Here is a 25,293-nt window from a genome sequence, read left to right as displayed (position 1 = left end):
TTGCAGATAAAATGCAAGCAAGGAGCCACGTGCTAGCGTGGATGTCAACTCAGAGCCCACTTTACTGCTGTGAAAAGAGGAATACAAAAAAATGGTTGATTAGCAAAGAGGATGCATATTGGAAATAGCATTTGAATACTTGAAGCAAAGGTATATGTCAAGGTTAAAAGGCAAATTGACACGACTTAACAACAGTACGACAACAAACAACAGGGGCCAAAAAGACATCAAGACAACAATGACCCGACTGGAGGGAGGGGCACACAGGACTTATATACTCGACAGGTAACAAGAGGCAGGTTCCAATAATCAAACTAATCATGGGCACACAGGAGGGGAGGGGCGAGCACACAGACAGAAACCATGACAACGGACACGGTGGAACGGCTGGGGACGAGACGTGACAACTAGCTTGGAATGGAACTTCTCAAAGATGATTTTGTTTGTTTAATAAAGTGAACTGATGAAATAAATGAACTTGACGATTTTATCTTTGTTGTAAAAACTTCTTGGATCTCGTTCAACAGGTCTTGTCAGACTCTTGAGTTTACCAAATGACTGAACTTCAACTTGACAAAAAAAAATGTCTCTCAACATCTCACTTTTTAGGCCTCCCAGACTTTGCACCCCTCACAATAAAAAAAACAAACAGTGTTGACACTGAGCTGAGGACAAATCTACGCGTGCATCCTCATGACACAAAGACCTTCTCTATTTGTTGCAGTTGCTGAGAAACAAGACATCTGACATCTTTTTCGAAGAAAACGACCAAGAAAGAAAATGGAAGCTGTTTGGTGGCATTGTGTGTGGGCTGTACAACACAAAGCACCAAAGGCAACGTCAATCTCGAACCCAAATCCTCAGAAAAAGAAAACTTGCATGATAGATATCACAAAAATGAGTTACAGCAGATATGCATCAATATTCGCTTGCTTTTCTGAAGATCGGACCAACATCATGTTCATTCATTTGAGTCAGCGCAGGTGAGTGAACACTTCTGGTCAAGCTACAAAAAAAAAGAAAGCTAATCTGAATAACAGCATCACAGTTCTCACTCTTGACCTGCTTTTTGATGCTGCTGCCAAAAAGAACTCGCCACAGGCCAATGTGGCGAGCAGAGATAGAGCAACGTGTTTACTGTTTGGAGCCGCAAGAAAACCAGACAAGGCCGATTGGGCTGCGTGGAGATGAAATCGGACGGGCTTGGTCTGCTGATCCAACGCAAGCCTCATCTTCTTCTCGCATCCAACTCAATGTTCGACATCTTATTACGTCTGACACGGACGGTGGTGAAGGTTATGACTTTGCGACTCTTGTTTTCTTTTGACCTCACAGAAGTCTCCCACCCTCCTGTGCGCGCATCAATTATTCATAATCCTCGGGTAGCTCACTTGAAACCGATAACCCGACTTCTATTTATACTTTCAAGCGTTGGCGGTGACTGCACAGCTGCTTCTGGGCGCAGTCTGGGGCAACTTTTTGACGATGCTCAGAAGGCTGGCTTATCTTATTTAGCTATGAGAAGGTCTGTTAAGGCAGAAAGGGGACTTTGTGCAGGTGGTGGGGGGGGAAAAAGACAAAATCACTCATTGCATCACAGGTCAGTGTGGTTTACACTTAACAGTTTTATTGGAATATTAAGACAATGAAGCAGAAGCCAAGCACCAAGAGTGACAGCTACATGTACTGTATGTAGAGCATTATGACTCTTCCAAATGAACAGGTTACATTGGAAAACTTTCTCACCCGCACACACACACACACACACACTCTCAGACTGGTGACGCAAACACAGAACAAACTGTGAAACATGATTATGCCATTTACACACACCAAATCCTACCTTAGTGAAAAAGAAAACAGGTGGGGCTGTGGGATTGAGGTAAATGAAACGGCCATATTCGTTTGACACCAGTGTGTGGGTGGCAGCGGCTGCTGCTGTCCCGCCCGCCCCGCATAAATTCATTCACTGCTAGCCCAGGTAAAATGGATCTTTGACGTGTAAAGTGGTCAATGGCAGTGAATGACTTATAAGGGCAGCACTGGTCAGAACGAACAAGGCAGTCTGGGGGAATGCACGGCCGAATGAATATCATTAGTTGGCATCGTTGCCAAGTCCCGTTGCCTCAGCGCTCGCATCCATCCATCCATCCATCCATCCATCCATCCATCCATCCATCCATGCGCCCATCCATCCATCCGTCCGTCCGTCCGTCCACACCCAAACTAATGTGCACATACAGCATTAAAGTGACAGGATTGCAACCATTGTTACATTAGACTCTGTTGCATATCACCCACCGAGATGTCAAAGGAACAATTCTCAATCAATCAATCAATCATTCATACATAGATTTCTGTTTGTATACAGCATTTAAATCAACGTTCTAAAATATATCATTTGGTGGTAACTTGTTTTAAATATTCTTTTCTTCTCACGTTTATCCAGACCTGGTGGTGTCTCGCCACAAACAAGGCTCCTTATAGTGCATCTTCATAACAAAAGCATTTTTCTTTTGTAAATCATATAAATGTAGACACCCATCTTGTTGTCAAGTTTCTTTTTTTTTTTTTTTGAAATCACACAAACATGGTGCTGGCTAAATGCGGTCCATGTTTTTTTGTACATGTGTGCTCTTGAGCCAACAAAATGTCTTATGAGGTGTCATCACCTTCATATTGACAATGGTTTATCTCTCGTCACGTCACTTGAGTTATGTGATAATATTGGACTTCCTTCCCATGGGGAAAACACTACGTTCAGAAGGTCCTGGGACCATCCTTGAAATGGACCGGCTTCAATTTTAATGGAGTGGAATAAGGACAGAGGTGTTGTTCACAGGAGTCATCACCCCTCACAGGCATCTCTGCATCTTTTCCATAGGGGCTCCACACACTCACACTCACACACACACACACACACACACACACACACACACACACACACACACACACAAACACACACACACACACACACACAAACGGGCTTGGCTGCATGGTGGTACTCCTGCAGCTCATGTTGCCTGAAGGTAAATGAATAAGTTCTGGAATTTCAGGCAATGTTTTGTATGAACACATACATTAGTTGAGTGCAGTTGGTGGATATTATGACAATGCTTCTCAATTTTTTTTTGTTTTGTTCAATAGACATTTAAAAAAAAGAAACTGCCATTGGCTTTAAAGTTAGTGTAGGTTGAAATCACTGTAGCGTGAACAAGGATGGAGCTCTTGCTGAGTTCATATTGAAATATGCAATACCTACGTACATTAAATAGTCATTATTTGCCAACCTCAATGTTAACCATCTATCGGGCGGGCACGACCTGAAATAGGAACGTTGTACACACCCAATACTAATATAATCAATGTCCTATTTTCTTTTTTCAATCATATTTGAACGTTCACCACCTATCTGCGACGATTGTCCCGGAACTTGGTTTCTTGTATGGATGGGCATTTAAAAACGGATTTGATCGTGAACAATTGAGATGATTTGACAGAATTCATTATCGTGTATTACTGTGGCAACATACAGTGCGCTACCTGCTGCAACCAGCAGGAGCACTGTTTATTTAGTCTCAACGACAGGTAGTTTGCAGTACAAAAGAAATTGAGCTACATTCAGAGGTTCCTACTTCATTCATTTTCTTGAGGAAATGTTAGTCCAATTCAAATTTCTAGTTACTTGCCATATAATTGGTAAAGTTTGAATAATCCAGAAACTGATTTAGATGTCTTTGCCTAGTACTTAAAAAAAAAAAAGACAGTTGCACTGTATAACACAAAATCCACAATTAAGGTGCTATTAATTAAAAAAAAACAAAAAAACATTGTAGTCTGAATGGGCAAGGGCACTCGAGGGACAGTAGCCATCTTTGACTAGTGACAGGCCTTCAGCTGATTTGTTACCCTGAGAGACTAGATCGAGAGTGAAGAATGACAGGAAAGGGAAGGGGGGTACTAATCCAAACGGCATCCATCTTTTAAAATTTGCCCGTGCTACTCAGTAAAAAGGACAATATTATTTCCAAGCAGTAGCATACAAGATAGTAATGATAGCAAGGATTGTACATATGATTTCATTTCTGACACCGCGGTAGCCATTTTCAAGCCAACTTTGCCCCGTTTCAAAATTTTATTTTCATAGAAATATTCTGATCAATTCACAGTGTGATGGAGACAATGTCAGGCAGACTGCCATTGCTAAACAAATCCAAATGAAATGTGAGAATTTAGAGTGCAAGTTTGAACAAAAGGAGTTCAGTTGTTTTCCTTATTGACAAAAGGGTTAAATTTGGTCTACCAAAAAAAAAAAAATGTCAATGTGAATTAGCACATAGAACAGTAACAATGATTACATGGCCACAGGCTTTTTTTTTTCCTCAATGGCAACAGAAGAGTGTTTCAAAATAATAAATAAGCACTGTTTGTTCAGACTTTCTGTTCATTGATAATGACAAGAAGTAAAAAGATGTGTTACGACTTAAGATAATTATCACGACTAGTTATTGGGTTTAAGTTTGAATTGAACGCAAGTTCAATTTAAAAGATAACGTTTCTCTTATCAGGGCAGACTTTTTAAAAAATTGTAGAATAAAATCAGTTGCTTCGGGCTTGACTGGTACACTGACTACTATAAACTACAGAAGAGATTGCATTGGACCCATATTTTTTTTTAATCTACCCAACAAATGTATATGGAGCAAGAAATACATGAGACATTTTTTTTCTTTCACTACTCTCCTGGAAGTTCAGCAAGAAATGTCCAATTAGCTCGAGCACATGCAGAAGAAATCCTAATCCAGGCATAATTACAATGATGTAATTGATTTTCCAATTTAGCACCAGAAAACTTGACAAAGATTTTATGTGCGCCGCGTGGAGCACATGCACCCATTTGTTACTTTTTCTTTTCACTGTGATTCCATGACATCAATGGACTGAAGAAGCACAACTTGCTGCCAATTTGGAGGAAAGAAATTCAATAGAAAAGGCACATAGGTTACACTAACGCTGTGGATGGATTGGGGGGGGGGGCCTTCAGACTTGAATTATCATCAGCACCGCCATGTTCTGAAGGCCGCCGCCGTATGGGTCGCTTTGCAACAAAATGTTAGCTCGGTGGCAACATCTCAACACACGACATTCATTTTAGAGTAGTCTTTAAAAATGATGGGAAAATAACCTTTCATTCGGTTTTCCATTGTTTTGTTTTGCAACTATTCTTTTTGATAACTGGCACCCCATTTCCTACACAATCCTGTGACCCACACAGCCAAATGAATAACTGTGCACCAAATTTGACTGATTGTCTTTTCATAAACCTTTTGAAATAAAATTTTTAAAAAATGCAAGCATGTTACAACTGGCCGGTAAAGAAAAGCTAAGCATAATTAACTCCCGAGTCAAGATTACTGCAAGGCAAGCATTGTCATGAAGATGTTAAAAGCCTCTGTTCATGAAATAACAGCACAATCTGACTGAATTGCAAACTCCAAGTCTGTATCTGAATTTGGAAGCGTGCCTTTCCGCAGTAGCCGGAGCCCAAAGCCCATCCATATAGCGAGAGAATCAAGTTGACAAGTTTATCTTATACCAAGTAAGAAACAATAGGCTGGTTTATTATCAATCACAATCAGTGTTTAGGGAGAGACACGTGTCGTTAATAATCTACCATTCTTTCAAAAGCACTTAAATTCCCTGAACTACTTTCCTGAAACGTCACGGGCCCTGTCAGAATTCCCCTCCGGTCTCTTCTTAAGCTAACGCTAGCTCATGTGCAAAGAAATGTGGCTTATGTCGCTTGATCAATGAGACAAGCCCAGAATGCAAGATGCGAGCACACACCTCTCGGAAAGGTGTCCGTCCGACCGTCCGACCGACCGTCCGACCGACCGACCGAGCGCGTGCGTGTTATGACAAGAAAGACAATTGAGTGCGTAAAAAGTGACCTGTACAAATGCAGCTACAGAATGTGGCTTTATAGCTATTTGAATTTTGGGGGATGGACAAGGATGCATGCGTGAAGGTCTACAGGCAGGGTGATGTTTTGGGATCAGGCAGATGCAGGAGGTTTTTGCACCATCTGTGCTACTCCTCCCTGCCCTCATCCAAAATATATCTATCTATATATATATATATGCATCTATATACCGGTACTGTGTATACTGTATTTATACATATCATTGAACTCAATTCTTTGTGCTCTCCAGACAGCACTACAGAGATATAATCATATGCTTTTCCATAAGTAATTACTAAAATAAAGATTAGAATGAATCTTGTATAGGTCGTTACATTTGAACGGCAACCTCCGTTGGAAAGAGGTGAAGCAGCCAGTCAGTCAGTCAGTAATGAGGCATTTCTCAACTTCTGTAATCTTCCTCCACGCTTTGACGGAGCGCTATTTGACTTTTAGCGGCGGCTCCCTTTCCAACCAGCGAACTCGCACTTTCTGTTTATAGTGATACTCCTTGAGGAAGTCCTGCAAGGCAGGGGGCAGCGGCAGAGAGCCTATCCCGTCGTAAGTGGTCCAGCGGCAGATGGCGGCGCGCGCAAGGTGCTGCAGGCTAAAGGGAAATGTCCGATGGAGGGGCGCCGTGAGCAGCGGTTCGAAAAACATACAGGCGCTCGGGTCCTTGTAGTGCTCCAGTAGCCCCGTGACGGTGGAAGAGTGGAAAACGCAAGGATCGTGCGCGTCAAAACTGAAGTTGTGGTTCCACTGTTCGATGCGGGCGTGCAGCGAGCGGTTGTAACGCCGGAAGCTGACCGAGAAAAGATAGTCCTCCTGGGCCGAATCGCGCAGCAGGAAGGTGCCCTCCGGACGGCCGTCCAGCAGCGACTCCGCCTCGTAGCGGTCCATTACGCCCCAGTAGCAGGGCAAAGAGGTGATCTGCAATAAATCGGGCACAAGGCAGTGGATGTAGTCGATTTGGGTGTGAACCTTCCAGGGCCCGGCTTGCTGTCTGCTCAGGTGACCTTCCCCGGAGGCGTGCCTTTGTTTTGGTCTCCTGGCCTGTAGACACAGGGTCATCGAGTCCTCCTCGGAGTCGGTGTCCTGGGCTGAAGCCGCGGGCGCTAGCGCCTGTCCGCAAGCCCCCGACGTCGACGCTCCAAAGGAACTAGCCGTTCCCGAGGCTCGGCCGTCGCCGGGGGCGTCCCCCATGCCGGGAGCCATCTTTGGTCCCAGTTTGTAGACAGATGAGCCCGGCACGGCCGCCTCCAGGGTGTGGATCTGGGCGTTCGGAGGTGGGTCCACGCCTTCCTCGATGCTCAGCCTGCGGCGTTCGCGCAGACGTTCCTCCTCGTCCTCGGGAGAAGGGTGCGCCGGGTCAAAGGCGTCCAACAGGGCAGTGGAGGAATGTGGGCTCACTGGTGCCGTGTGTTGTTTGATCAGATGCCACTTGTGGGCAAGGTCTGAGCCCGGTGGAAAGGGGCAGGTCTCCAGCATGAGCTCTGTCAGGTGAATCTTCCGTTTGGAAAGAACAGGGTTCTTTGCGGAGCGTCTGCTGGCCGCTAGCGGTAAGCAAAGGCCCACGGTGTCGCTCAGCCGCTGACGCAGAGAGCGACCGTTCAAACTGCGACCTCCGGACAAAGTGTCGCTCATCTCCTGGATGGAGCAGACTCCGTAGCGTCGGTCTCGACGGTTTCCGCTCCCTCGCAGGCGGCCGGACCGTCGCTCTACCTCTAAGGAACTTTGAGTTTTTGTGGAGCATGAGTGTTTTTTCTTACCCCCCCACGGAGCGTGGCGGGAATAAGAGTCTCTGCGCGCCAGAGGGACCGATCCCCCGCCCGCATCCTCGGCGTCCTTGTCGATAGTGATCTCGACGATCTGAGGGGCGGCGTCGGAGACGCAGTTGTGATGACGACGCCCTACGGTTACCGTTGGCACTGGAAGGAGGCTACTGGACGAGGTGGAGACTTCAGATGCCTGAAGCGAACCCGAGGAGGCACCTCCGTGGCTGAGATCCACCACGCAGTGGACGGCATCTGCCTCATTCCTGCCTTCGTTGGGTCCTGAACTGTTGCTATGAAACAGAGTTTGGCATTTGCTTTTCAGGTTACTCCACATATTGCTGGATTCCTTGTCAACAAGAGCCCCCGGGGACCTGCAAAACCAAAGAAGAAGAAGAGAAACCTTGTATTAGAATGTCGATAGCTCTGATTTGAGCGGTTGGAACAGTGGAGTTAAGGGTTGCCAGGCAGACATGCAGTGACACAAGGCCAAAGCTATAAATGACCCAGGATCTGCTCACAACTGATCTGGTGCTATGCGTTGTATTGCAGAGCTCGTCTAGACCTGAACAAAATGTTCCTTGAAACCATGCAGACGGGGAACATACAGAGTTTTTGCACTCGGCCATTTGAAAATTCTACCAGGGTACAATTTGCAGGTAGCGGAAGACTGTTACATGCGCCATACATACCGCTATTGATTCATTGTCCGGCCCTATGCGCAAACTATGATGATAAAAAGCAGATAAGCCACTCTGGCTTGAAGGTGGGCAACATTTTGACCTTCATAGAAAAAGGGAGCTGACCTCACAATGCCCATAAGTGGAATTGACCGGCCAACTATCACGCTAAACAAAAGTTAGTTGTTTGGAAGCCGATATAACCGATCATGTTTTGCCAATCACGTGAATCATTTCCGATGTGTGCAGTCACACTCTTATATTTAAAAATGGCTTGAAATTGTTAGGGCAGTTGAATTGGTAATTACATTTGAAGAAAAATAGAGGAAATCCAAAACTGTAGGGTAAATTTGTTTGGAATTAGTCTCCAAATTGTCATAAAATGATACTTATTTTTTGGAGACACATCTAGAAACTGTTTTTGGTGTTATTCAAAGCTTTTAAGGCAGATGTCAGGAGATGTTCACCCCTTCCGTGTCCAGACTGCGAGTGAATGAATCATGCTGGCTGGTGTGACTGCCGTCTCGTCCTAAGTGAAACTATGGGGAAAACCACAAGCAGAATCTACGACTGCTCGTTCCTGCCATCTCGGGAAAACTGCAAATGATCCCTTAAGTCCTGGTGTCAGTGTTTAGAGCCCTTAAGTGACAGACTAAGTTGGCCTGGACTAGGGGTGCACACTTTAAACACTACATTTAATATGAAGGTATGAATTTGCACAATTTGGACCTTAGCAACGCGTGAAATCAACTTGCTAAATGTTATGGATGCTTTGTCATTTGTTAGGGAAATGACTGAACATTACATCAATATGTCAGCATCACCTGGCTCTTTTCCACTGTGTGTATTAGGGAATGCTTAGTGCACACTCTTTTGCCTGCTCTGTCATGATGGCAAGTGGAGACGGTGAAAGTTGGCTGTGCATCTAGTGTGCTAGTATATAGCATAAGCCAGGAATCAAGGCCTCTAATGCAACTTTATTCACACAACGCATTTCACAATTCAAATTCAGCATTGCCACTCAATAGCCAAATGCTGCCAAAAGCAAAGCGTCCATTTTCTGCAATATCACATCTTCATGTTTATTCAGCAAGTATAAATCCAACAACTGCTACTTGAGTTTTGTGGCAGGCCAACACACCCATTCTCCTGGGATCAAAAGTGATCTCTGCGATGCCTCTTGGCAAGGCATGATGAAGGATGAAGCAGAGTGGAGAAGCTATTTGGGCATTTGTTCTCATCCCAGCAATTCAATTAGAGGGCGGGGCGACAATCTTTCAACGCAGGTTTGCAAATGTAATTTGGAGGCAATATGCACTGCGCAAAAAAATCATGACTCATTACCATGGCTGCGTTTTTGACAGGGCAGTGTTTTGTGTGAAGATGAATTATAGGTACGTGTTTGATTGTGCATCTTGAGTGACATCGGAACCGCTCTTTCCATATAAACCGCTCGACAATGATGCAAAACGGAAATTTGACAACCCGCCCTCAGAAACATTTATAGGGACGTTCTTCAAATTCAAATGCCAATACTTATTACAGTATATATGCAACTGCCAAATTTAAAGTAATAGTAGTAAATTGGCGGATTTACAGACTTGTTTTGGGGCTTACACTTTGCCAGGTCCTAATGGTGAAATTACTTTGACCCGCCATGATGGCTCATTTTCTGCATACTTTCAAACACTCATTTCATGAACTACAATTACAAAAACTAATTGTGATATGCGATCCTTATGCTATAGATTCACAGATTGTAGCGCATTTGTTCAATCTAAACTTTTTTGTATGCCTGGCACCAATTTTATAAATGATGTGTGGCAATAATAGTCATTAGAATTGTGCACAGTGGAAACCAGCAGCTGGGACACAATTAAAACAGGTTTCATAAAAAAATGTTGAGCAAGTCAAGTCATTACAAAACCTGATTGTAGTTTTTAATACTTTTGGCGTATTTTACAGTGTGTGCCAGTGTTACTGTCTAGATGACATTAAGGTTCCACATCATACAAGTAGCCTCGATCGTGACAATAACATTAACGATCACGCGATTGATACATTGTTATATCAATCTAATAACAGTTGCTAGATCCTTTAATATCTGCAGGACGTCTTCCTTTTTTCCCTAATCCCAGCCAAGGTAGCTTCCTTGCTAACATTCACCCATTTACAACGTAAAACGCACCTACAAAAATGGTAACAATCACATGGATCTGACAACCAGACACGAAGATGTCGCTCACACAAAGTCTATGCTCAACATATAGTAAATATTTGCAATTAGAGGGGGGAAAGAAATGCTAACCGTTAGCATTCTATTGACAGGGACGCTACAGCTAGCGTTCTAGCTAGCCACGCAGCTAATGAGGCTAGCATGGTTTGCGATCCCCCCCAAAAAATAATCCAGACTAAATGGGGCAAATTAAAGCGTGTAGCTGTAACCGTACGGACAGATGGAATATGTTACGTGTGTAACGGGGTGTGTTGTCAAAATAGATCTTACCCTTGTGCCTTTTTGAGAGCCCTATTCAACAGCCCCCTTTGTCTGCAAAAAATGGCTATTGAGCGAGAGCAGGCATAGATCCGCGGTGTCGGACGTAGGCGCAAAAGGTCCGACGATCCTTGATGGTGTCATCCCTAGCTTTCAAAACATTTGGCAGCTACCGTGCAGAACATTTCAAAAGCGAAATCAAATTACGGCCATGGACTCCCGTTCTCCGTGGGAGTCTTGTTGAACGAGCTAGTAGCTGCAGCCTCCAGCAGCCAATATGACGGCGCTTTCGGAGAACCGACGGCCGGGGCACGCTCGTTCGACTCGCAGCTCGACTGACGTCGTGGGGGCCCAATGGAGAGCCGGAGAATCAATTGCACTTCCGACTGGGAACGCGGATAGGGAAAGCCCTGGAGCTGCATCCCAGTGACGGGCGTACCGTGCCACCAATGAGCGCACAGCCCTGGATGGAGCGAGTCGCTGGCACCGACTTGGAAACGTGGAACGTCGCGAGACCGAAGCAGGCCGCACTCACGATGACGTCACCCAGGTAAGAACAAAAAAAAAGGCCATTTCTGAAGTGCGTGAGGAAAGTAAAATGTTAGAATGATAGGAATGATTTCAATCTGCTGAGAAAAGTGGACTGATGAGGTCATTAAAGAATGTCTAATTTGGGAATTGCATTGTGCTTAATTGAACAAGGTGATTGACTTGTTTTCAGGAAGAGTGGTTTCAATTGGTCAAGAAATATGGACAGAGAGGTAAATGTAAATGTAAATACTCCTAAATTTGAGAATTTGAGTGTGATTTTGTAATAGCTGCCAATTAATTTGTGCAAGCTACAAGTTCCACTTCCCAGGTTTTGGGGTCTTGGATTTATGAAGCTCTAGTTACTAAGTATATATGATCAACTTGTTTGCTTTGTGGGGCTATTCACCCACGCTCACTCATTTGAAGTCTAAGCGCTCTTTTGCCCTCTTGTGGCAGCAAAACAGAAAGAAACCTCCTGCATCACCAGTCTAACTTTGGTAATGCAAAAGTATTTTATTGATTGTAACACCATGGCAAACTAGTGCTGCGATTGGTGCAACCAAAAAGAAGCTTTCAGTGGTTGCTGCTCGAGCACAAAAACAATTTTTATTTACAGGTATGACTCAGGGCAGGAAAATGATGTTCACATTGCACTGCCAATAGTCTGATTCAAATACAAGACAATAGTCTGAGTCCAATAAACAAAATATTGGTTCCAGGGCGTGTTGAGAGTTTTGGTATTTTATGGTGGAGAGAAGATGGAACAGTAACATCCTTCTCATGGCATCAGGTGGTTTCCGCTCACTCCGAGTCCGACCCTCTCAATTACACCCTTGGAGTTCCTGTGGACACAAGAACATCTGTGATAATCTGTAACGCAGACACACACGGAGCTGTTAGGAAACCAAATCCTGCTGCCAGTGTTACCCCAGTGGGATCTCACATGGCTAGGCAGAGATGTTCATCCATGGGCTGAGGTGGGAACTTGCCAGGAAGTCACTAAGACACCATTCCAACTCAAAAGCATGCAAAAAGACAACAAACGGCTCAAAATATATATACACTATGAAGTCAAAGACAATAGTATCAAAACAAGATGGTAGAAGGAATATTCCAATGTTTTCTGTTATGCACAGGCTTTACTCTTTCCCTGTCCATCCAAAGAACCCGTGATGGTCCTTCCCTTGTCGGAGGATCACTGAGAGTATCTTTCCACGGCTGTTTGGGTTTTATTTTGGTTTCCGCTCCAGCCGTCTTGGGCCTTTCTGCTCCGTACAAGCGGTGAAGACTCAACCTTGTTCTCCTCACCTCAGGTAAAGATGACATTGGTCCTAATTTTGAGCGCTTCGGTCCACATAGCCGAGAGGCTACCCGAGAGACCGCACCGGCGTTCTCGAGAATGGTGAGACTGCTTTGCGATCTATCCGATTTCCTCGGTCCAGATGCCTGACTGAAACCCAGCCTGGGTAATTTGGACTCTTTGGATGATCTGGTCGGCGGTTCCGATTTGGTGGATCTTGGTCGTTGAGGTGACGTGAAAGACGGCGCCCTGGTTTTCTTGGGCTCGTTTTGTTTGGGCTTGGTATCTGGCCCTGACTTTCTGGGTCCAAAGGACTCTCCCTTGGACTTATCAGAAGTTGCCCTGCTCACACTCCTAGTTTTCTCAGGTTCTGGTGTTTTATTCTTTGAGATCCTTCTGTGGGCCCCATCCGGTGTTTTTCTCCGACCTTCGTCGATGGAGACTTTCCTTGATGGACTAGGTGTGAGAACACGTTCTTTCCTTGATGGACTAGGTGTGAGAACACATTCTTTCCTTGGTGGACTAGGTGTGAGAACAGGTTCTTTCCTTGGTGGACTAGGTGTGAGAACAGGTTCTTTCCTTGGTGGACTAGGTGTGAGAACAGGTGCTTTCCTTGGTGAAGTGGGTGAAAGAAGACTATTTTGTCTAGGTGAGCTAGGCACACATGGTTCTGCACTAGGCAGCATTTCCTCATCTTGTTTGGACACTAGATCCATTTGGAAATTCACTACACATTTATTATCTTCCGACTCCCTTCTGGTCTTCTGGTTTTGTTCATCTCTATGTACGACCTCATCTGGTAATACATTTGCCATTGCCAAATCCATGTAGAGCTTCTGCAAAAGGTCTTCAATTTCTGTCTCAGATATATTTTGTAAGGATGGGACAGAGTCCAAGCGTTTTATTGCGTCTTTACTAGCGAGAAACTTCATCTCTGTTGAGAGCCGTTTACAAAACCACACATATGAGTTTATACTTCAAATATAGGTGCAACATTTTCAAATCCCTTCACTTTATGCTACCACCAAATACAGTGCTTGTGTGTCATTATTTTTTAGGGGATACTAAAGAATTTGGCAAAAATGAAAGCTGTGAAGGAATGTTATGGGCTATGATGAATAAGCTCCAAAACAATGGGGTGTTGTGTTTTCTATTGCGAGCTTCTACACTATCTGCGTGCAATGGCGTTACGTTCTTTTTCGTGCTAGCCAACCAAATGTTACTAAAGTAACCTGATTTTATGGATTTCTTTTTTTCAGGACCTGGCCCTGAATCATACCTATACCAGCTGTGTGAAACATTCATCCGGACACATGACCATTTTGCGGCGATGGTACAGGTCAAACTTGAGGAAATTCACCTTCTACGTACGTGTACTATTTGCATAACACAAATGCTGTGCTCTAAGTAAAACAAATAATGACCTACTGTCGTTGCAGCCTGAATCAAGTACATTCGGATATACAAATTGACATTATTCGATGATGACAGACGTGTATCTTACCCCATTGTTCTTGGAAGACCACAAAAAGAAGCTTGAGACTCTTTTCTTGGTGCAATCCTATGTAGTTCATCAGATCCGTTATGTACTGGTGGATGAAATCACCCATGTCATTCGGTTGGGAAAAATAGATTGCTCGGAAAATACACTCCACTAAACTCTTCAGTCCAAATGGATCAGATGAGGGATCCATTTCCATCTTTGCGTTTCTGTCTGGACTCGGGCCGTGAATTCTCACTTAAGTGACTTCTTGAACGTCACAAATCAGGAATCGGTCGTCATTTTTTTAACGTCAGCTCATGTGCGGTATATGAGCTGACCGACCACCAGGAGAGCACACGATATTTTTCTGCAGGTACGTGCCCAAAGCCGGAGAAAAATGTGGCCGAATTAAAGCTCTCAGGTCCCGTATGAAATTGTTGAGCCAACAGCACGCCATATAGAGTAAAGCTTACGCTGCTCAAAACCATAGAGGCCAAGTTCCAATCATGAGAGAGGTCACCCTATATTAAAGCTTTGAGATGATGTCACATGGCCTTATCAACCTAACATTTGGGGGGGGGGGGGGGGCCTACGAAATCTATGTGGCGCAAAGTTAGAGCTATAAAATATAATACAGTTTGTTTATAGAAATTTTATAGAGCAAATGTGTGAGAGAGTGAAAACAGTTACTAGGTATCTGTGACTACTCAAGAAGTAACCGTACTGGTATCGGTCTAGAAAAAAAAGTGGTATCGGGCATCTCTTTTTAGCGACGTCCTCGATTCGAGGCTATTCACCTATCAACTCCAAAGTTAACAGGTAAAAAGACAATGGTAAGCACTTTTATTAAGTTGCAGGCGCATCAATGCACGAGTGGTTGCAATTCTTCAGAGTCAGAGTTCAGGGTGGACTGAACAGTAAACTGTTTGACCGCCGATACACCCTGCGACTCAAAGCGACAATACAGTCAGTCGTGCAAGCAGGAGCACCATTTACGTACATCAAAGCAATCAGTCAGGCATCGTATTGGAGTCCAAACAGAACAACAGTACTTAAGCAACATTTTTCAAAACATACATAAAGCCAACAACAAATAAACAAAACATAATAGAGGGCATTTGGCTTGCAGAAAAATAAGACACGAGTGCAGGGCCCAGTGGCCTTGGAAACCTGACATTATACAATAGCTAATTTTAAATATGCTTTATATGACTTGATGAAAATGACTACAAATACAAATTCATAAACCGTATCAAATCTTGGATTTCTTTGACAAATACCTTTGTCATATTTGATTTAAGGCCGAGATTTTTACCACTTGCAGTCTAAAACTAGCAAGGTCAACTGTCCAAATATATTCCAGCACTTATTGGGCATTTAAAAAAGGAGAAAGAAAACGGCGTACATATTCACTTCACTCACATAGCATGTTTTATTTGGTGTTGTCTTAGTAAAAAGAGGTTTTATTGTCAATAATTGTACACCATACTCAGTTATTTTGACGTCATTTTCCTGCATTTACTGAAGAAAGGGGCGAGTCCATCAGAAATGGGGTCAATAAGTCATTTTGCTGTATAAAAATGAATTCATAGCCTCCAAACTTTATCCAAATGAGGTGAGTCACTGAATAACTAAGTAGCAAAGGCTTATGTAAGTTCATCATCTACTGTTTCCTCGTGTCATTTTGATGTCTTAACCTCCTCACCCAGCAGCAATAGAGAAAATGGCACAGTAAATAAGCCTTTATAAGTTCATATTGTAGCAGAATAAAGAAGCGACATTTCGACTGCAGTGGTGTCATTCTTTCATGGAGTATTTCCCTGGCTTTTTTAATCAGACACCCAAATATAGAAATGTGCTACCTTTCTGAGTCTTAGTATAAAATATGAAGGTACTGTTTGGTTTAAAATCCATCTAAAAATGTACTTCATCTGTTGCCATTGAGTCATTGGAAGGATATTAAAACGCTGACTTTGCCTTCATAAGCCTTAATGATTGAATGATTTCATATTGTCACAATTATACTGAACAAAAATGGTGCTTTTTTTTTCTGCTCATTTTTTCCCGAGCTGAACTCAAAATGCTAAACACAAAGTTTGACCATACTGAATATACGACGATTATAAATATACCATACTTTGCTCTCTCTAGTACACTCTAATTTTTAATCTGATGCTTAATATAGGTATGGATGTCACTCATCTAATTACACATATTGTAATTCCATCTCCTTTTCCTCATCTATTTCATTGATTGACCCTGTATAGTCTGAAAACATCATTTACATCTAAAACATAATGACGGCATTCCGGACTTTGATTTCGTATTACAAATTTGCATGAAGATAAACTGTTGAAGCTTGTGCCTGCAAGTTTGTGCATCCTCAGTGCTGGAAGATGGGCGGGCAATGCTTTAAAGCAAAGAGGAATGTGCTTCATTTCTTGCGCCTTTAATATAAAGTGTAAGTTTGTGTCATTTGTGCCACCCACTTTTGATGACAGGCCATGTGCATTTGTTTGACTTGTACTCCCACTTCTAAAAGATCAACTGTCGAGCATGACAAAGAATATGAAAAAATACGTATCTCTAGGATGAAAATATTTTTGATTTAGTAATCCCCTATACACACATTGTCAAATAATGAGGAGACAAATTTGGTGGCAGGACAAAAAGAAAAGAAAAAAAGCAATATGTCCAAAAAACGGCACGTTGCGCTGTTTGCTTTGAGAGACTCACAATATCATCAAAAGTCAATATATAGTCTTAAAACATTTTACAAATCAAGCTCCCTTTTGTAAAGCAAGCATTTCTTTGATTCATGTAAAACACCTGAATATTGACAAGAGCTTTCTTGGTGTTTGTGCTCCTTTGGAGTTCGTTGCAGCATTAAAAACTCACTCAGTTGTTGTCTTTGTATCTGCATCAATCTTTGTGGAAGTTCTGAGCATGTCGCCCATCATGTGATCAGACAGCAGTTCATGCAACGGGGTCCCATTCTTCTTTTTAAAGCTCCCTTCTTTCGCTTGGGAGTCAAAATGGCTATGATGGCCTCATCGAACACCGTCTTCAGACCTTTCTGGGTTAGTGCTGAGCACTCCACGTAGCAACATGCTCCAATCTGACCAGGAGAAAAGAGGAGGAGAATTTACCTGCCGTTAGTGATCGTCACAAAACAATGTAAAAGAAATATTAAGTTGGGGTAGCTTGTTAAGGCTGTTCACTCGTGGAAAAAAAATCACAATTATTCAAATGATCAAGAAAATGTGTCCACGTAAAAGAATATGAAGTCAACTTAAATAGTTATTTCATTTTATAATAATATTGTTTTTTTTCCCCCAATGCTGCCAATTTTGTAATTGTGGAGTGCAACGATCGTAATCAAATTGGAATTTAGGAATGGAATCTGAGCTTTAGTGTTTGAATCTGACTATCAACGTTTGGAAGATGAAATAGTTTTTCTTTTATTTCTGGATCCAAGGACTGAACAATCTTCAGGCGTATAATTTCAGCTATAAAAAGTAAATTTAGCTTGGCAGGTTCTCTGCAGGGAACGTAAAAGCTTTCGGGTTGGCTTCAAAACTCACAACTGACCTCCTTTGCCAGTTTCAAGCCTTGCTCAGTCACGATAGGTTTCTCCTTCATATCATTCAGTTTGGCAATGGTCTTTGGGTCATCGCGTAGATCAATCTGAGGATGAACATGGCAGCTATTATTACTCTTCTAAATCCAGAGTTTGACATTTCGGGGCCATCGTATTGGATCTTATTCAATACCGAAATCATGAAGGCTGATCAACATCCTCACCTGAGTACCAATGAGCAAGTAGGGAACATTAGGTGCGTACTCCCGCAACTCGGGCACCCATTCTTCACGCACATTCTGGAAACTGGCAGGGTTCACCACCGAGAAGCAGATGAGGAAAACGTCCGTCATCGGGTAGGACAATGGCCTGAGTCGGTCATAATCCTCCTGGGGAAAGATTCGAGACTCATGGGCATATTTTATGCATGTTTTTTTTTTTTTTATTCTTTACTGAAATTAATCATGAAATATTTAGGTGCATACGATTTGAACTTTTTCTCTTCACTGAAGCCAGGTTGTGGAAGAAGAACTTATTCTTAGCCTATCAAGTGGTTTGTTCCATACACAGTGCCAAGCTCCTTCTGCTTTTCACATATGATGTGTCATTTTATGACAGGCTCGGTGCTCGTAAAACTGTCAAGTGGATTTGAGTTACGAAGAGGAAGGAATGTGAAGACCTTCACGTGGGATTGACTTTCTCCTTCGTCTTCTCAATGACTGAGGCAATTAGGATTTTTTTTTTCCTACCTGCTGTCCTTCAATGCAACCTGAGGCATTAAATGCCATGCCATGCCCTCAAGCAAACGTAATCACCAATCTATCAATTACCGACTCAACCGAACCAAGTGACAAAATGTTTTGACAGCAATGCAAACCAGGTGAACACTTTTTATAGTATATTCCATTTAGAAAAAAATACTTTGGTGGTGTGCTAAAGTATTTCCCTGCCTGTGACTTTTACTAGCAAAATCCAATCTTCCACAGAACTATCGAAACATTCAGCAATTTTCTTCTTCTCACATTTCCTTGGACACTATAAGCAATATGTCCTCTGGCCCCAAGTGAGGCGCTTTAGACGTTAGCTCGGCTCTTAAACTCAATCGCGGTTCAGCGCTCGTTGGCCCGGTTACGTCCGCTGTCCTGCTGCTCCGAGGCCACTTTGTTAGCTTCAGTGTTTCGATGCCACCGTTTTATGAGGTCACTTCAACAATTTGTGACATTGCAGCATCGATGGCAAGCTTTCTGCCACCAAATAATATCAGCAGTAGTTGATCATTCGATGAAGTATTCCAATTTATCCGACATCAAAGTGTTCCTTCCCTCTAACATGATCAAAACATGCTTGTCTCTGCAAAGCATGCTGATCTTCACCGTGTGACTCAGTGACATATGAGCACAATTCCAGTGAGTCATCACCATATCGCCATTTTCATTGTCTTTTGTTTGAGATTCTATAACCGCCTCCGGGCTTCTATAAAGTGGATGGCTTCACAGAATGGAAGCTATTTGTACTAACAGCCGTCGGGGAAGAATGCAACACAAAGTCGACACTGTCTGTAAATCCCAGAGTTCTGCTAACCTCGATTTAACCTAAAAAATAAAATCACCTTTACTTGCCCTGCCCTGTCATGGCGATTAATAAGTAATGTCCATTTACTATGAATATTTTTACATCAACATCATGCCATCCACTTAAAGCTAATGTGTTTATTTATAGGCAGCGGAAATGAAGAAACTGCTACCGCTTCAAAAACACTCAAATATACGTATCAGTGCAGATGATCAATGTTGTGTCAATAAATTGTTGCAGTAATATCCTTCTGATAACTGCTCCGCAAAGCAACTAAGCACACTTCACTGGTTGACACTTCTCAATCCCATGAACGCAAGCGTGTCTATTTTTACTCATCCTAATTTGTTTGAACCGATTTGCTGACGTCAAGTCATTTATCACACGACTCAGCCGCCCACTGAAGATTCGAGTACAAAAAGAAATTCTTGCTGCACACCTTCAGTCAAATAAGATCTGACAAAGGTGCTGCAAACTGCAACAATGCTTTTGTCAGTGCCAACCACAACTATAATCATATCTGCACAATATTTCAAAACAGAATTAATTGGCTAGCATAACGAGATTCCTGCCATCAAAGCCTTCAGATATTTTCTTCAAAGATTTCTTCAAGTACCTTCACTTCCCGTTTTCTCCAGCTCCTTGAGTGGACTGGCTGTCTTGAATGCAGGCGCAGCGGGGTGCGAGCAAATGAATAAATAAACGCTTTGCCCTGTGCTTCCCTGACACATTTCGCAATAAAGGTCCCTATGGAATCATTAAATTGGTAGCGGTCGGGATGGGCGAGAAGTGATGATTTATTTTTTAGACAATAGGAGGCAGCAAGATACTGTAATGAGCTGTGATTACGTGGCCCAGACACGTTGTGTGCCGACTTGGTGACTCATTCATGACACCGGTGCACATTTCATAAAGAGGCATCCGAGAATAGCTGTCTGGATCTTCTCAAGTCCTTTTTACCATGATGCCATCTTGCGCACTAGTTGAGGACTTGTTTCGCAACAGTCCCTCTAAAGCCCTTTCTTTCACTTTGACTTTCATTTTGATGGATTATTTTGCTTGATTTCAACATACTACCGGTTTCACAGTGGAAATTCTTAACCACCGTTTAATCTTTTCTTTTTTTCATACTTTCATTTCCATCCCAGCTTAAAACAAATGGGCATTATGAAAGCTTGCTAAGAACTACATCCATTTATCCTCATTTAAGGGCCAATCCCCCTATATAGAAGAAAATATTTTACTATTGACTTTTTTGGATTATTATTTTCAAAAACAAGGTTATAATCATTTCAACATACTATGAAAGCGAGGGACTACTTGTTCCTCATGAGCAGTTTCCCTGTCTAAAAATCCATCCTGTCTCATTGTTTGTCTTTGCCACATCTGTCTATCTTCCTCTTTCCAGCTCCGCAGTGGTTGTGCACCTCTATTTGGGCCAACACGCTTTGATCGCACTTTGAAGCTATAAACATTACCAGCTGGCCTCTCGCTCCCTAAAAGAGGTCAACGGAGTCAGGGGCGGCGGGCTGGGGGTGGATTTTCAATTGTGGAAACTCGACTCTCCCTGGCTGACATCTGGGGGAACTTTGCCATGTCACAATCTGATCAAAACAAACACAAGTGTAACACTTTTGCTAAATGTATTCTGCAGAGCCTCGGATGGACTGTTGGGTTCAAAGATTGATTTAATATTCCAAAATGAAGAGACCAGAGACTTGGCTAAATCTCTTGACCTTTACGTGCCTCGTTTATCTGTTTCCCGGTTAACGGATTTGGTTTCAGATCGTGACTCATTCACACTGTTAAATCCAGCCTGAGCAATGTTGACTAACATGTGGCGTGCACATTTTTAGGTTGCAGGAGAGACAACAGGTGATGGATGAATGGATCAAGCAATGACCACTTACAGGAAACCACAATGGAATCACTATTGTTACTTTTACAAGTAGCAGTGATAGTACAGGTAAATTTGGTCATATTTTATATTTAGCAGATTGCCAACAGACATTTAGTCTTTTTTTTTTTCCTCAAAAGGAGTTTTTCCCTTCTGCACTGTTGCCACAGTCCTAGTGTGAACTGCCCAGGCAGGACCTGTTGAGTGTCACTAGGAGTGTGGTCACAATTATGCACCGAGTCCCCGAAAAGCTCATAAATACTGTACATCCATGTTTGCCCTACTATAAGTCACACATTTTTCATAGTTTGGCTGGTCCTGTGACTTGTACTCAAGTGCGAATTATAGAAATCAGGGTTCGTCATCTTCACTACCATTATAAAAACATTAAGTTGAAAAACAAACAAATTAGAATTGTGTGTCAAAAAATGACATCTGAATGGTGAACAATGGCTGCCACATCGAAGACTGTATTCGTTAGCTTCAAGTGGGATGTTTCCAGTTTTACCAAACGCAGCATATGGGCCTCATCACATACGTACGCCGAAGGATATATAGAATAAATTTTGCAGCGGGTTTTATTGTGTACGTTGCCAATACAAATCAAGCAGGAGCTAAACTGTGGAAACATTCCTTTGTAGGCCCCACTGTGTGCCTCAAAGTCGGAGGCGCCTTTCCTTAATCTTGACAATCGCTCACAGTGACTCATAGCGGCTATTTAATTGCTTTACAATATGGCAAATCAAAAGGACAAGAAATGGAAAATATTTACACTTTAAAGCAAGTCATTTTAGAAATAAATACTGTCTATAAGATACAGTTTTGATAGTCGTTAATTTGTCAGATCAGGAAGTTTAGATGCCCGCAACCAGACATTTCTCATCATTTAGTCATTTTCTGTTTGTATGGTTGCTTCATCCAGCGTATGCATGTGCGTGTGCGTGTGCCTACACACACAGGCCCTTATGTTGAGCGAAAATATTGTGCGTGTCTGCATGTGTAGGCTGCTCAGTTTTAATGATTGTGCACTGAATGGCACATTGAGGAGAAAAATCTCAGTCCTATGAACAAATCTGTGACATCATTACTGGACATAGGAAGCCTGTTGTTGACAGAATGGAACTATTGAACGCCCATCACTACCACTACTGTGTATGCTACACGGGACTAGCAATAAATAAGTGTGAAAACCATCACCTGTTGCAGCTTACTCTGGTTTGAATATGAGGCCTGCAACCATGTCAGCCTGCGTGAGGATGATTTTTGTACACTGGTGTGTTTGTTAATCTTTCACATGCTTGGCACCACACCAAAGTAACATCAAGAAAAAGCGTACCTGGCCGGCAGTGTCGTAGAGTCCCAGCAAGTACTGCTTTCCTCCGACATTGACGCTCACTGTGAGGAAATAACAAAAAGCGGTTAGAAAGAGGAAGGCTTGTGGCTGATGAGAAGGGCTGCATGAAGTGGAGGGGGGTGGGGCTGTGGGTCCCCAACCTCTGTCTGCAATGAAGGCGGGCAGGCAAACAAGTGGTTTGGATTAGAGCAACAGATGCAGGCCAATGCAGTTGGAGTGCAGCGGGAAAACTGAGTGCACTCTTGCCAATTCAACTATGTTGGACGTCAACTCAAGCAAAACATGACATTGTTGGAAACAATATGACATTGGTGCACCTACCTGCATAATGATCAAAGACTGTTGGGACATATTCCTCAGGAAAGGCGTCATTGGCATAGCTCATAAGAAGACACGTTTTGCCCACTGCACCATCTCCGACCACGACACATTTTAACATAATAGTACCGGTTCCGTTTGCCATGATCTTAAACTCATCATCATCACCAGCATCCTCATCATCATCCTCGCCCGCCGCGCTTCTGCTCTTCCTCTTTCCGCTCAAGCGTCCGCTGGTGATCACCGCACAGCGGCGGGCATCACCAGCCTTGGTGCCTGGCTGCAGGGCGCACCGAGAGGCGACGCAACTGCATCTTTTTCCTTGAACTCACCACCAGCACCAGCACCACCGCCAGCACCAGCACCACCCGGCACACTGCTCCCAAGTGTGACGAAAAGCACTTTTCTGTCACAATCTTCGGTGTCGCCACTCGCGCAAAGGTTTCAATTAAGGCTTTCTAATCCAAACGGGAGCTTTTGCAGCTTTTGTGCACATATCGGGCCGAGCAGGAGTGCGCTTTCCCTGGTGTGGCTCACGCTGCTGGACGCTCTGTGGAGCAGCTGGCTCCAGAACAAGGTGTGTGCACTTGGTGGAGAGGCGGAGTTTACATTTGGAACCAAGGCACCGTCAATAAAATCCAGTTCATACCCACTTGTGGTGGCGGAGAAGGGGGGAGAGATACTGTGCAATTGCCCATTTTATTAACTTAAATGCAGTTTTGTATTGCACATTATTTTAATTTTATATATAGGCCTACATTGAAATACTGCTCCATAGAATCTCTCCACATTCAAAACCAAAACAATAATGCAGTAGACTCACCAATTTGCATTTAAAACATTTTGTTTCCTTTGAGTGTGGGGTGCCAACCATAGTTTTTTTCTGTGGAAAACGCACATTGGAGGTTTATCAGATTTATGCGTGTTTTTGTTATTATTTTTATTTTGGGGGATCGTTCCAACTCTAAACTTGTCTGTGTGCGCGTATGGAATGAAATCCTGGTTGACAGTCCCTAGACTGCTGCGAGGTGTCCTATCAGCTGAAGGAGGCGCGGCCGAGGATTGTCTCGCTAACATTACATTTGACAGCTGCTGCAGCAGGTCATGTGACCAAACATGAACAATGACCTCATACATGTAGTACTCCAGCTGAAGGTGTTTCAATGGAGACACTGCGCTCTCCTCTCCGTGTTAGGGTGTGACGCATCAAGCCAGCCTCTGGGATTTCTGTGAGGAGGATGTATCACAAACATCACTTGCTGCTTCATTTATGCAATCCCTTAGGTTGATGTCAATAAAACACATTTGAATTATTAGCAAGGATTGGAGTAAGTAGGTTGTGCAACTAACACAAATACAGTTTACATGATAGAAAAGCAACAGATTACAACCATGGATGCTGCAAGGCATATTGTGCCTGTTTTGTGAAACAAATATAAACAAATGAATACTGACCATACAAATGAATTTAGTTTTAACTAGTGCTTGTTTCTCATCAACAAACTGGGCCCATCTTGGGGTATGATATGTCCAGTCTGCTGCATAATTCTTAAATATCTATTTTTGTACATGTCCGTGGGTTTATTGGAATTATTATATTTTAAACATGAACTCATTACATGATGCAAAACACGCACATAGGCATAAGCATCATTTTATAGTTACATTGACATGATTTGAGTGTCTATTCTATCCACAGCTGTTTGACTGTGATGAATGACATCAGTTTATATGAGCTCTCTGCTCTGCAAGGGATTTAGCGCTCTATTTTAAGAAAGGTAAACGAGCGTATTTCCGCCTACCCACTTTCAGGTGTCGTCGTACGGTCTATGCTATAGCCTATAAATAACATATATGGGCACATGCACGTTGACACAAGCTTCCTTCCGGTCTGTGAGCAACATTAATCACAGTCTGGCACAGGCAGGAGATAAGCGAGAGTGGAGCAGTGCAATCACAAAGAGCCCAGATGAGCTCCTAAATTAGCGTGTGCGGCCAGTGTCAACTCCCTGGGAGGGTTTGCTTGAATTACAGGCTTTATTTTTAGTGATCTTAACCTTCATTGCCTGGAACTGCAAACAGCTGAGGACCATCACTCACATATCCATCAGTCCAACCCAAGTTTGTCTTTTATAAAATGTGTACACATGCAAGATGTGATGATGACATAATTTGACAATTTTTCATGGCTTGAAACTAGAAAAGTACGCTAGTTAACTATCATGTTTCATTTTCATACAAATGTACTGTTCACAAACAATTACAAATAGTCAACTTAAACTACTCTGCTAGTTGTTGACCACTGGAGAAGGAGAACACCTGTCCAGTATACATCAAACAGTCTGCACTA

At 43.0% G+C, this 25,293-nt stretch overlaps 2 protein-coding genes and 1 long non-coding RNA gene across 5 annotated transcripts; 1 reads left to right on the top strand and 2 right to left on the bottom strand.

Annotated features, from left to right (window-relative positions):
• Nucleotides 1–1,594: 1,594 nt before the first annotated feature.
• On the bottom strand, nt 1,595–11,246 carry socs5b (suppressor of cytokine signaling 5b). Its single transcript, XM_049735453.2, has 2 exons — nt 10,921–11,246; nt 1,595–8,108 (listed from the first exon to the last, which is right to left on the bottom strand). Exon 2 carries the CDS (start codon nt 8,069–8,071, stop codon nt 6,404–6,406), a length of 1,668 nt encoding a protein of 555 aa, XP_049591410.1. The 5' UTR covers nt 8,072–8,108; nt 10,921–11,246; the 3' UTR covers nt 1,595–6,403.
• A 71-nt stretch (nt 11,247–11,317) lies between these two features.
• LOC137840786 (uncharacterized) lies at nt 11,318–16,009 on the top strand. Its single transcript, XR_011087821.1, has 2 exons — nt 11,318–11,458; nt 13,999–16,009. It is a non-coding gene; the product is annotated as an uncharacterized lncRNA (long non-coding RNA).
• Nucleotides 12,023–23,522, bottom strand: rhoq (ras homolog family member Q). 3 transcript variants are annotated; one of them, XR_007484976.2, is made up of 6 exons: nt 22,947–23,522; nt 22,608–22,666; nt 18,027–18,191; nt 17,814–17,909; nt 17,121–17,340; nt 12,046–12,281 (listed from the first exon to the last, which is right to left on the bottom strand). XR_007484976.2 is itself a non-coding variant. In XM_049735454.2 (5 exons), the coding sequence occupies exons 1-5, from the start codon at nt 23,086–23,088 to the stop codon at nt 17,179–17,181; spliced, it is 624 nt and encodes a 207-aa protein (XP_049591411.1). In that variant the 5' UTR covers nt 23,089–23,522; the 3' UTR covers nt 15,051–17,178. The 3 variants fall into 3 exon arrangements, 1 of the variants encoding a protein (XP_049591411.1); XM_049735454.2 differs by lacking the exon at nt 12,046–12,281 and having other exon boundaries at nt 15,051–17,340; XR_007484975.2 differs by lacking the exons at nt 17,121–17,340; nt 17,814–17,909; nt 18,027–18,191; nt 22,608–22,666; nt 22,947–23,522 and adding exons at nt 12,383–13,673; nt 14,244–14,439 and having other exon boundaries at nt 12,023–12,281.
• Nucleotides 23,523–25,293: the final 1,771 nt, after the last annotated feature.

Source organism: Syngnathus scovelli, chromosome 12, assembly GCF_024217435.2.
Source record: "Syngnathus scovelli strain Florida chromosome 12, RoL_Ssco_1.2, whole genome shotgun sequence".
Classification (NCBI taxonomy): Eukaryota; Metazoa; Chordata; class Actinopteri; order Syngnathiformes; family Syngnathidae; genus Syngnathus; species Syngnathus scovelli.
Note: the sequence above shows the minus strand (reverse complement) of the source record. Positions and strands in the feature narration are given on the sequence as shown.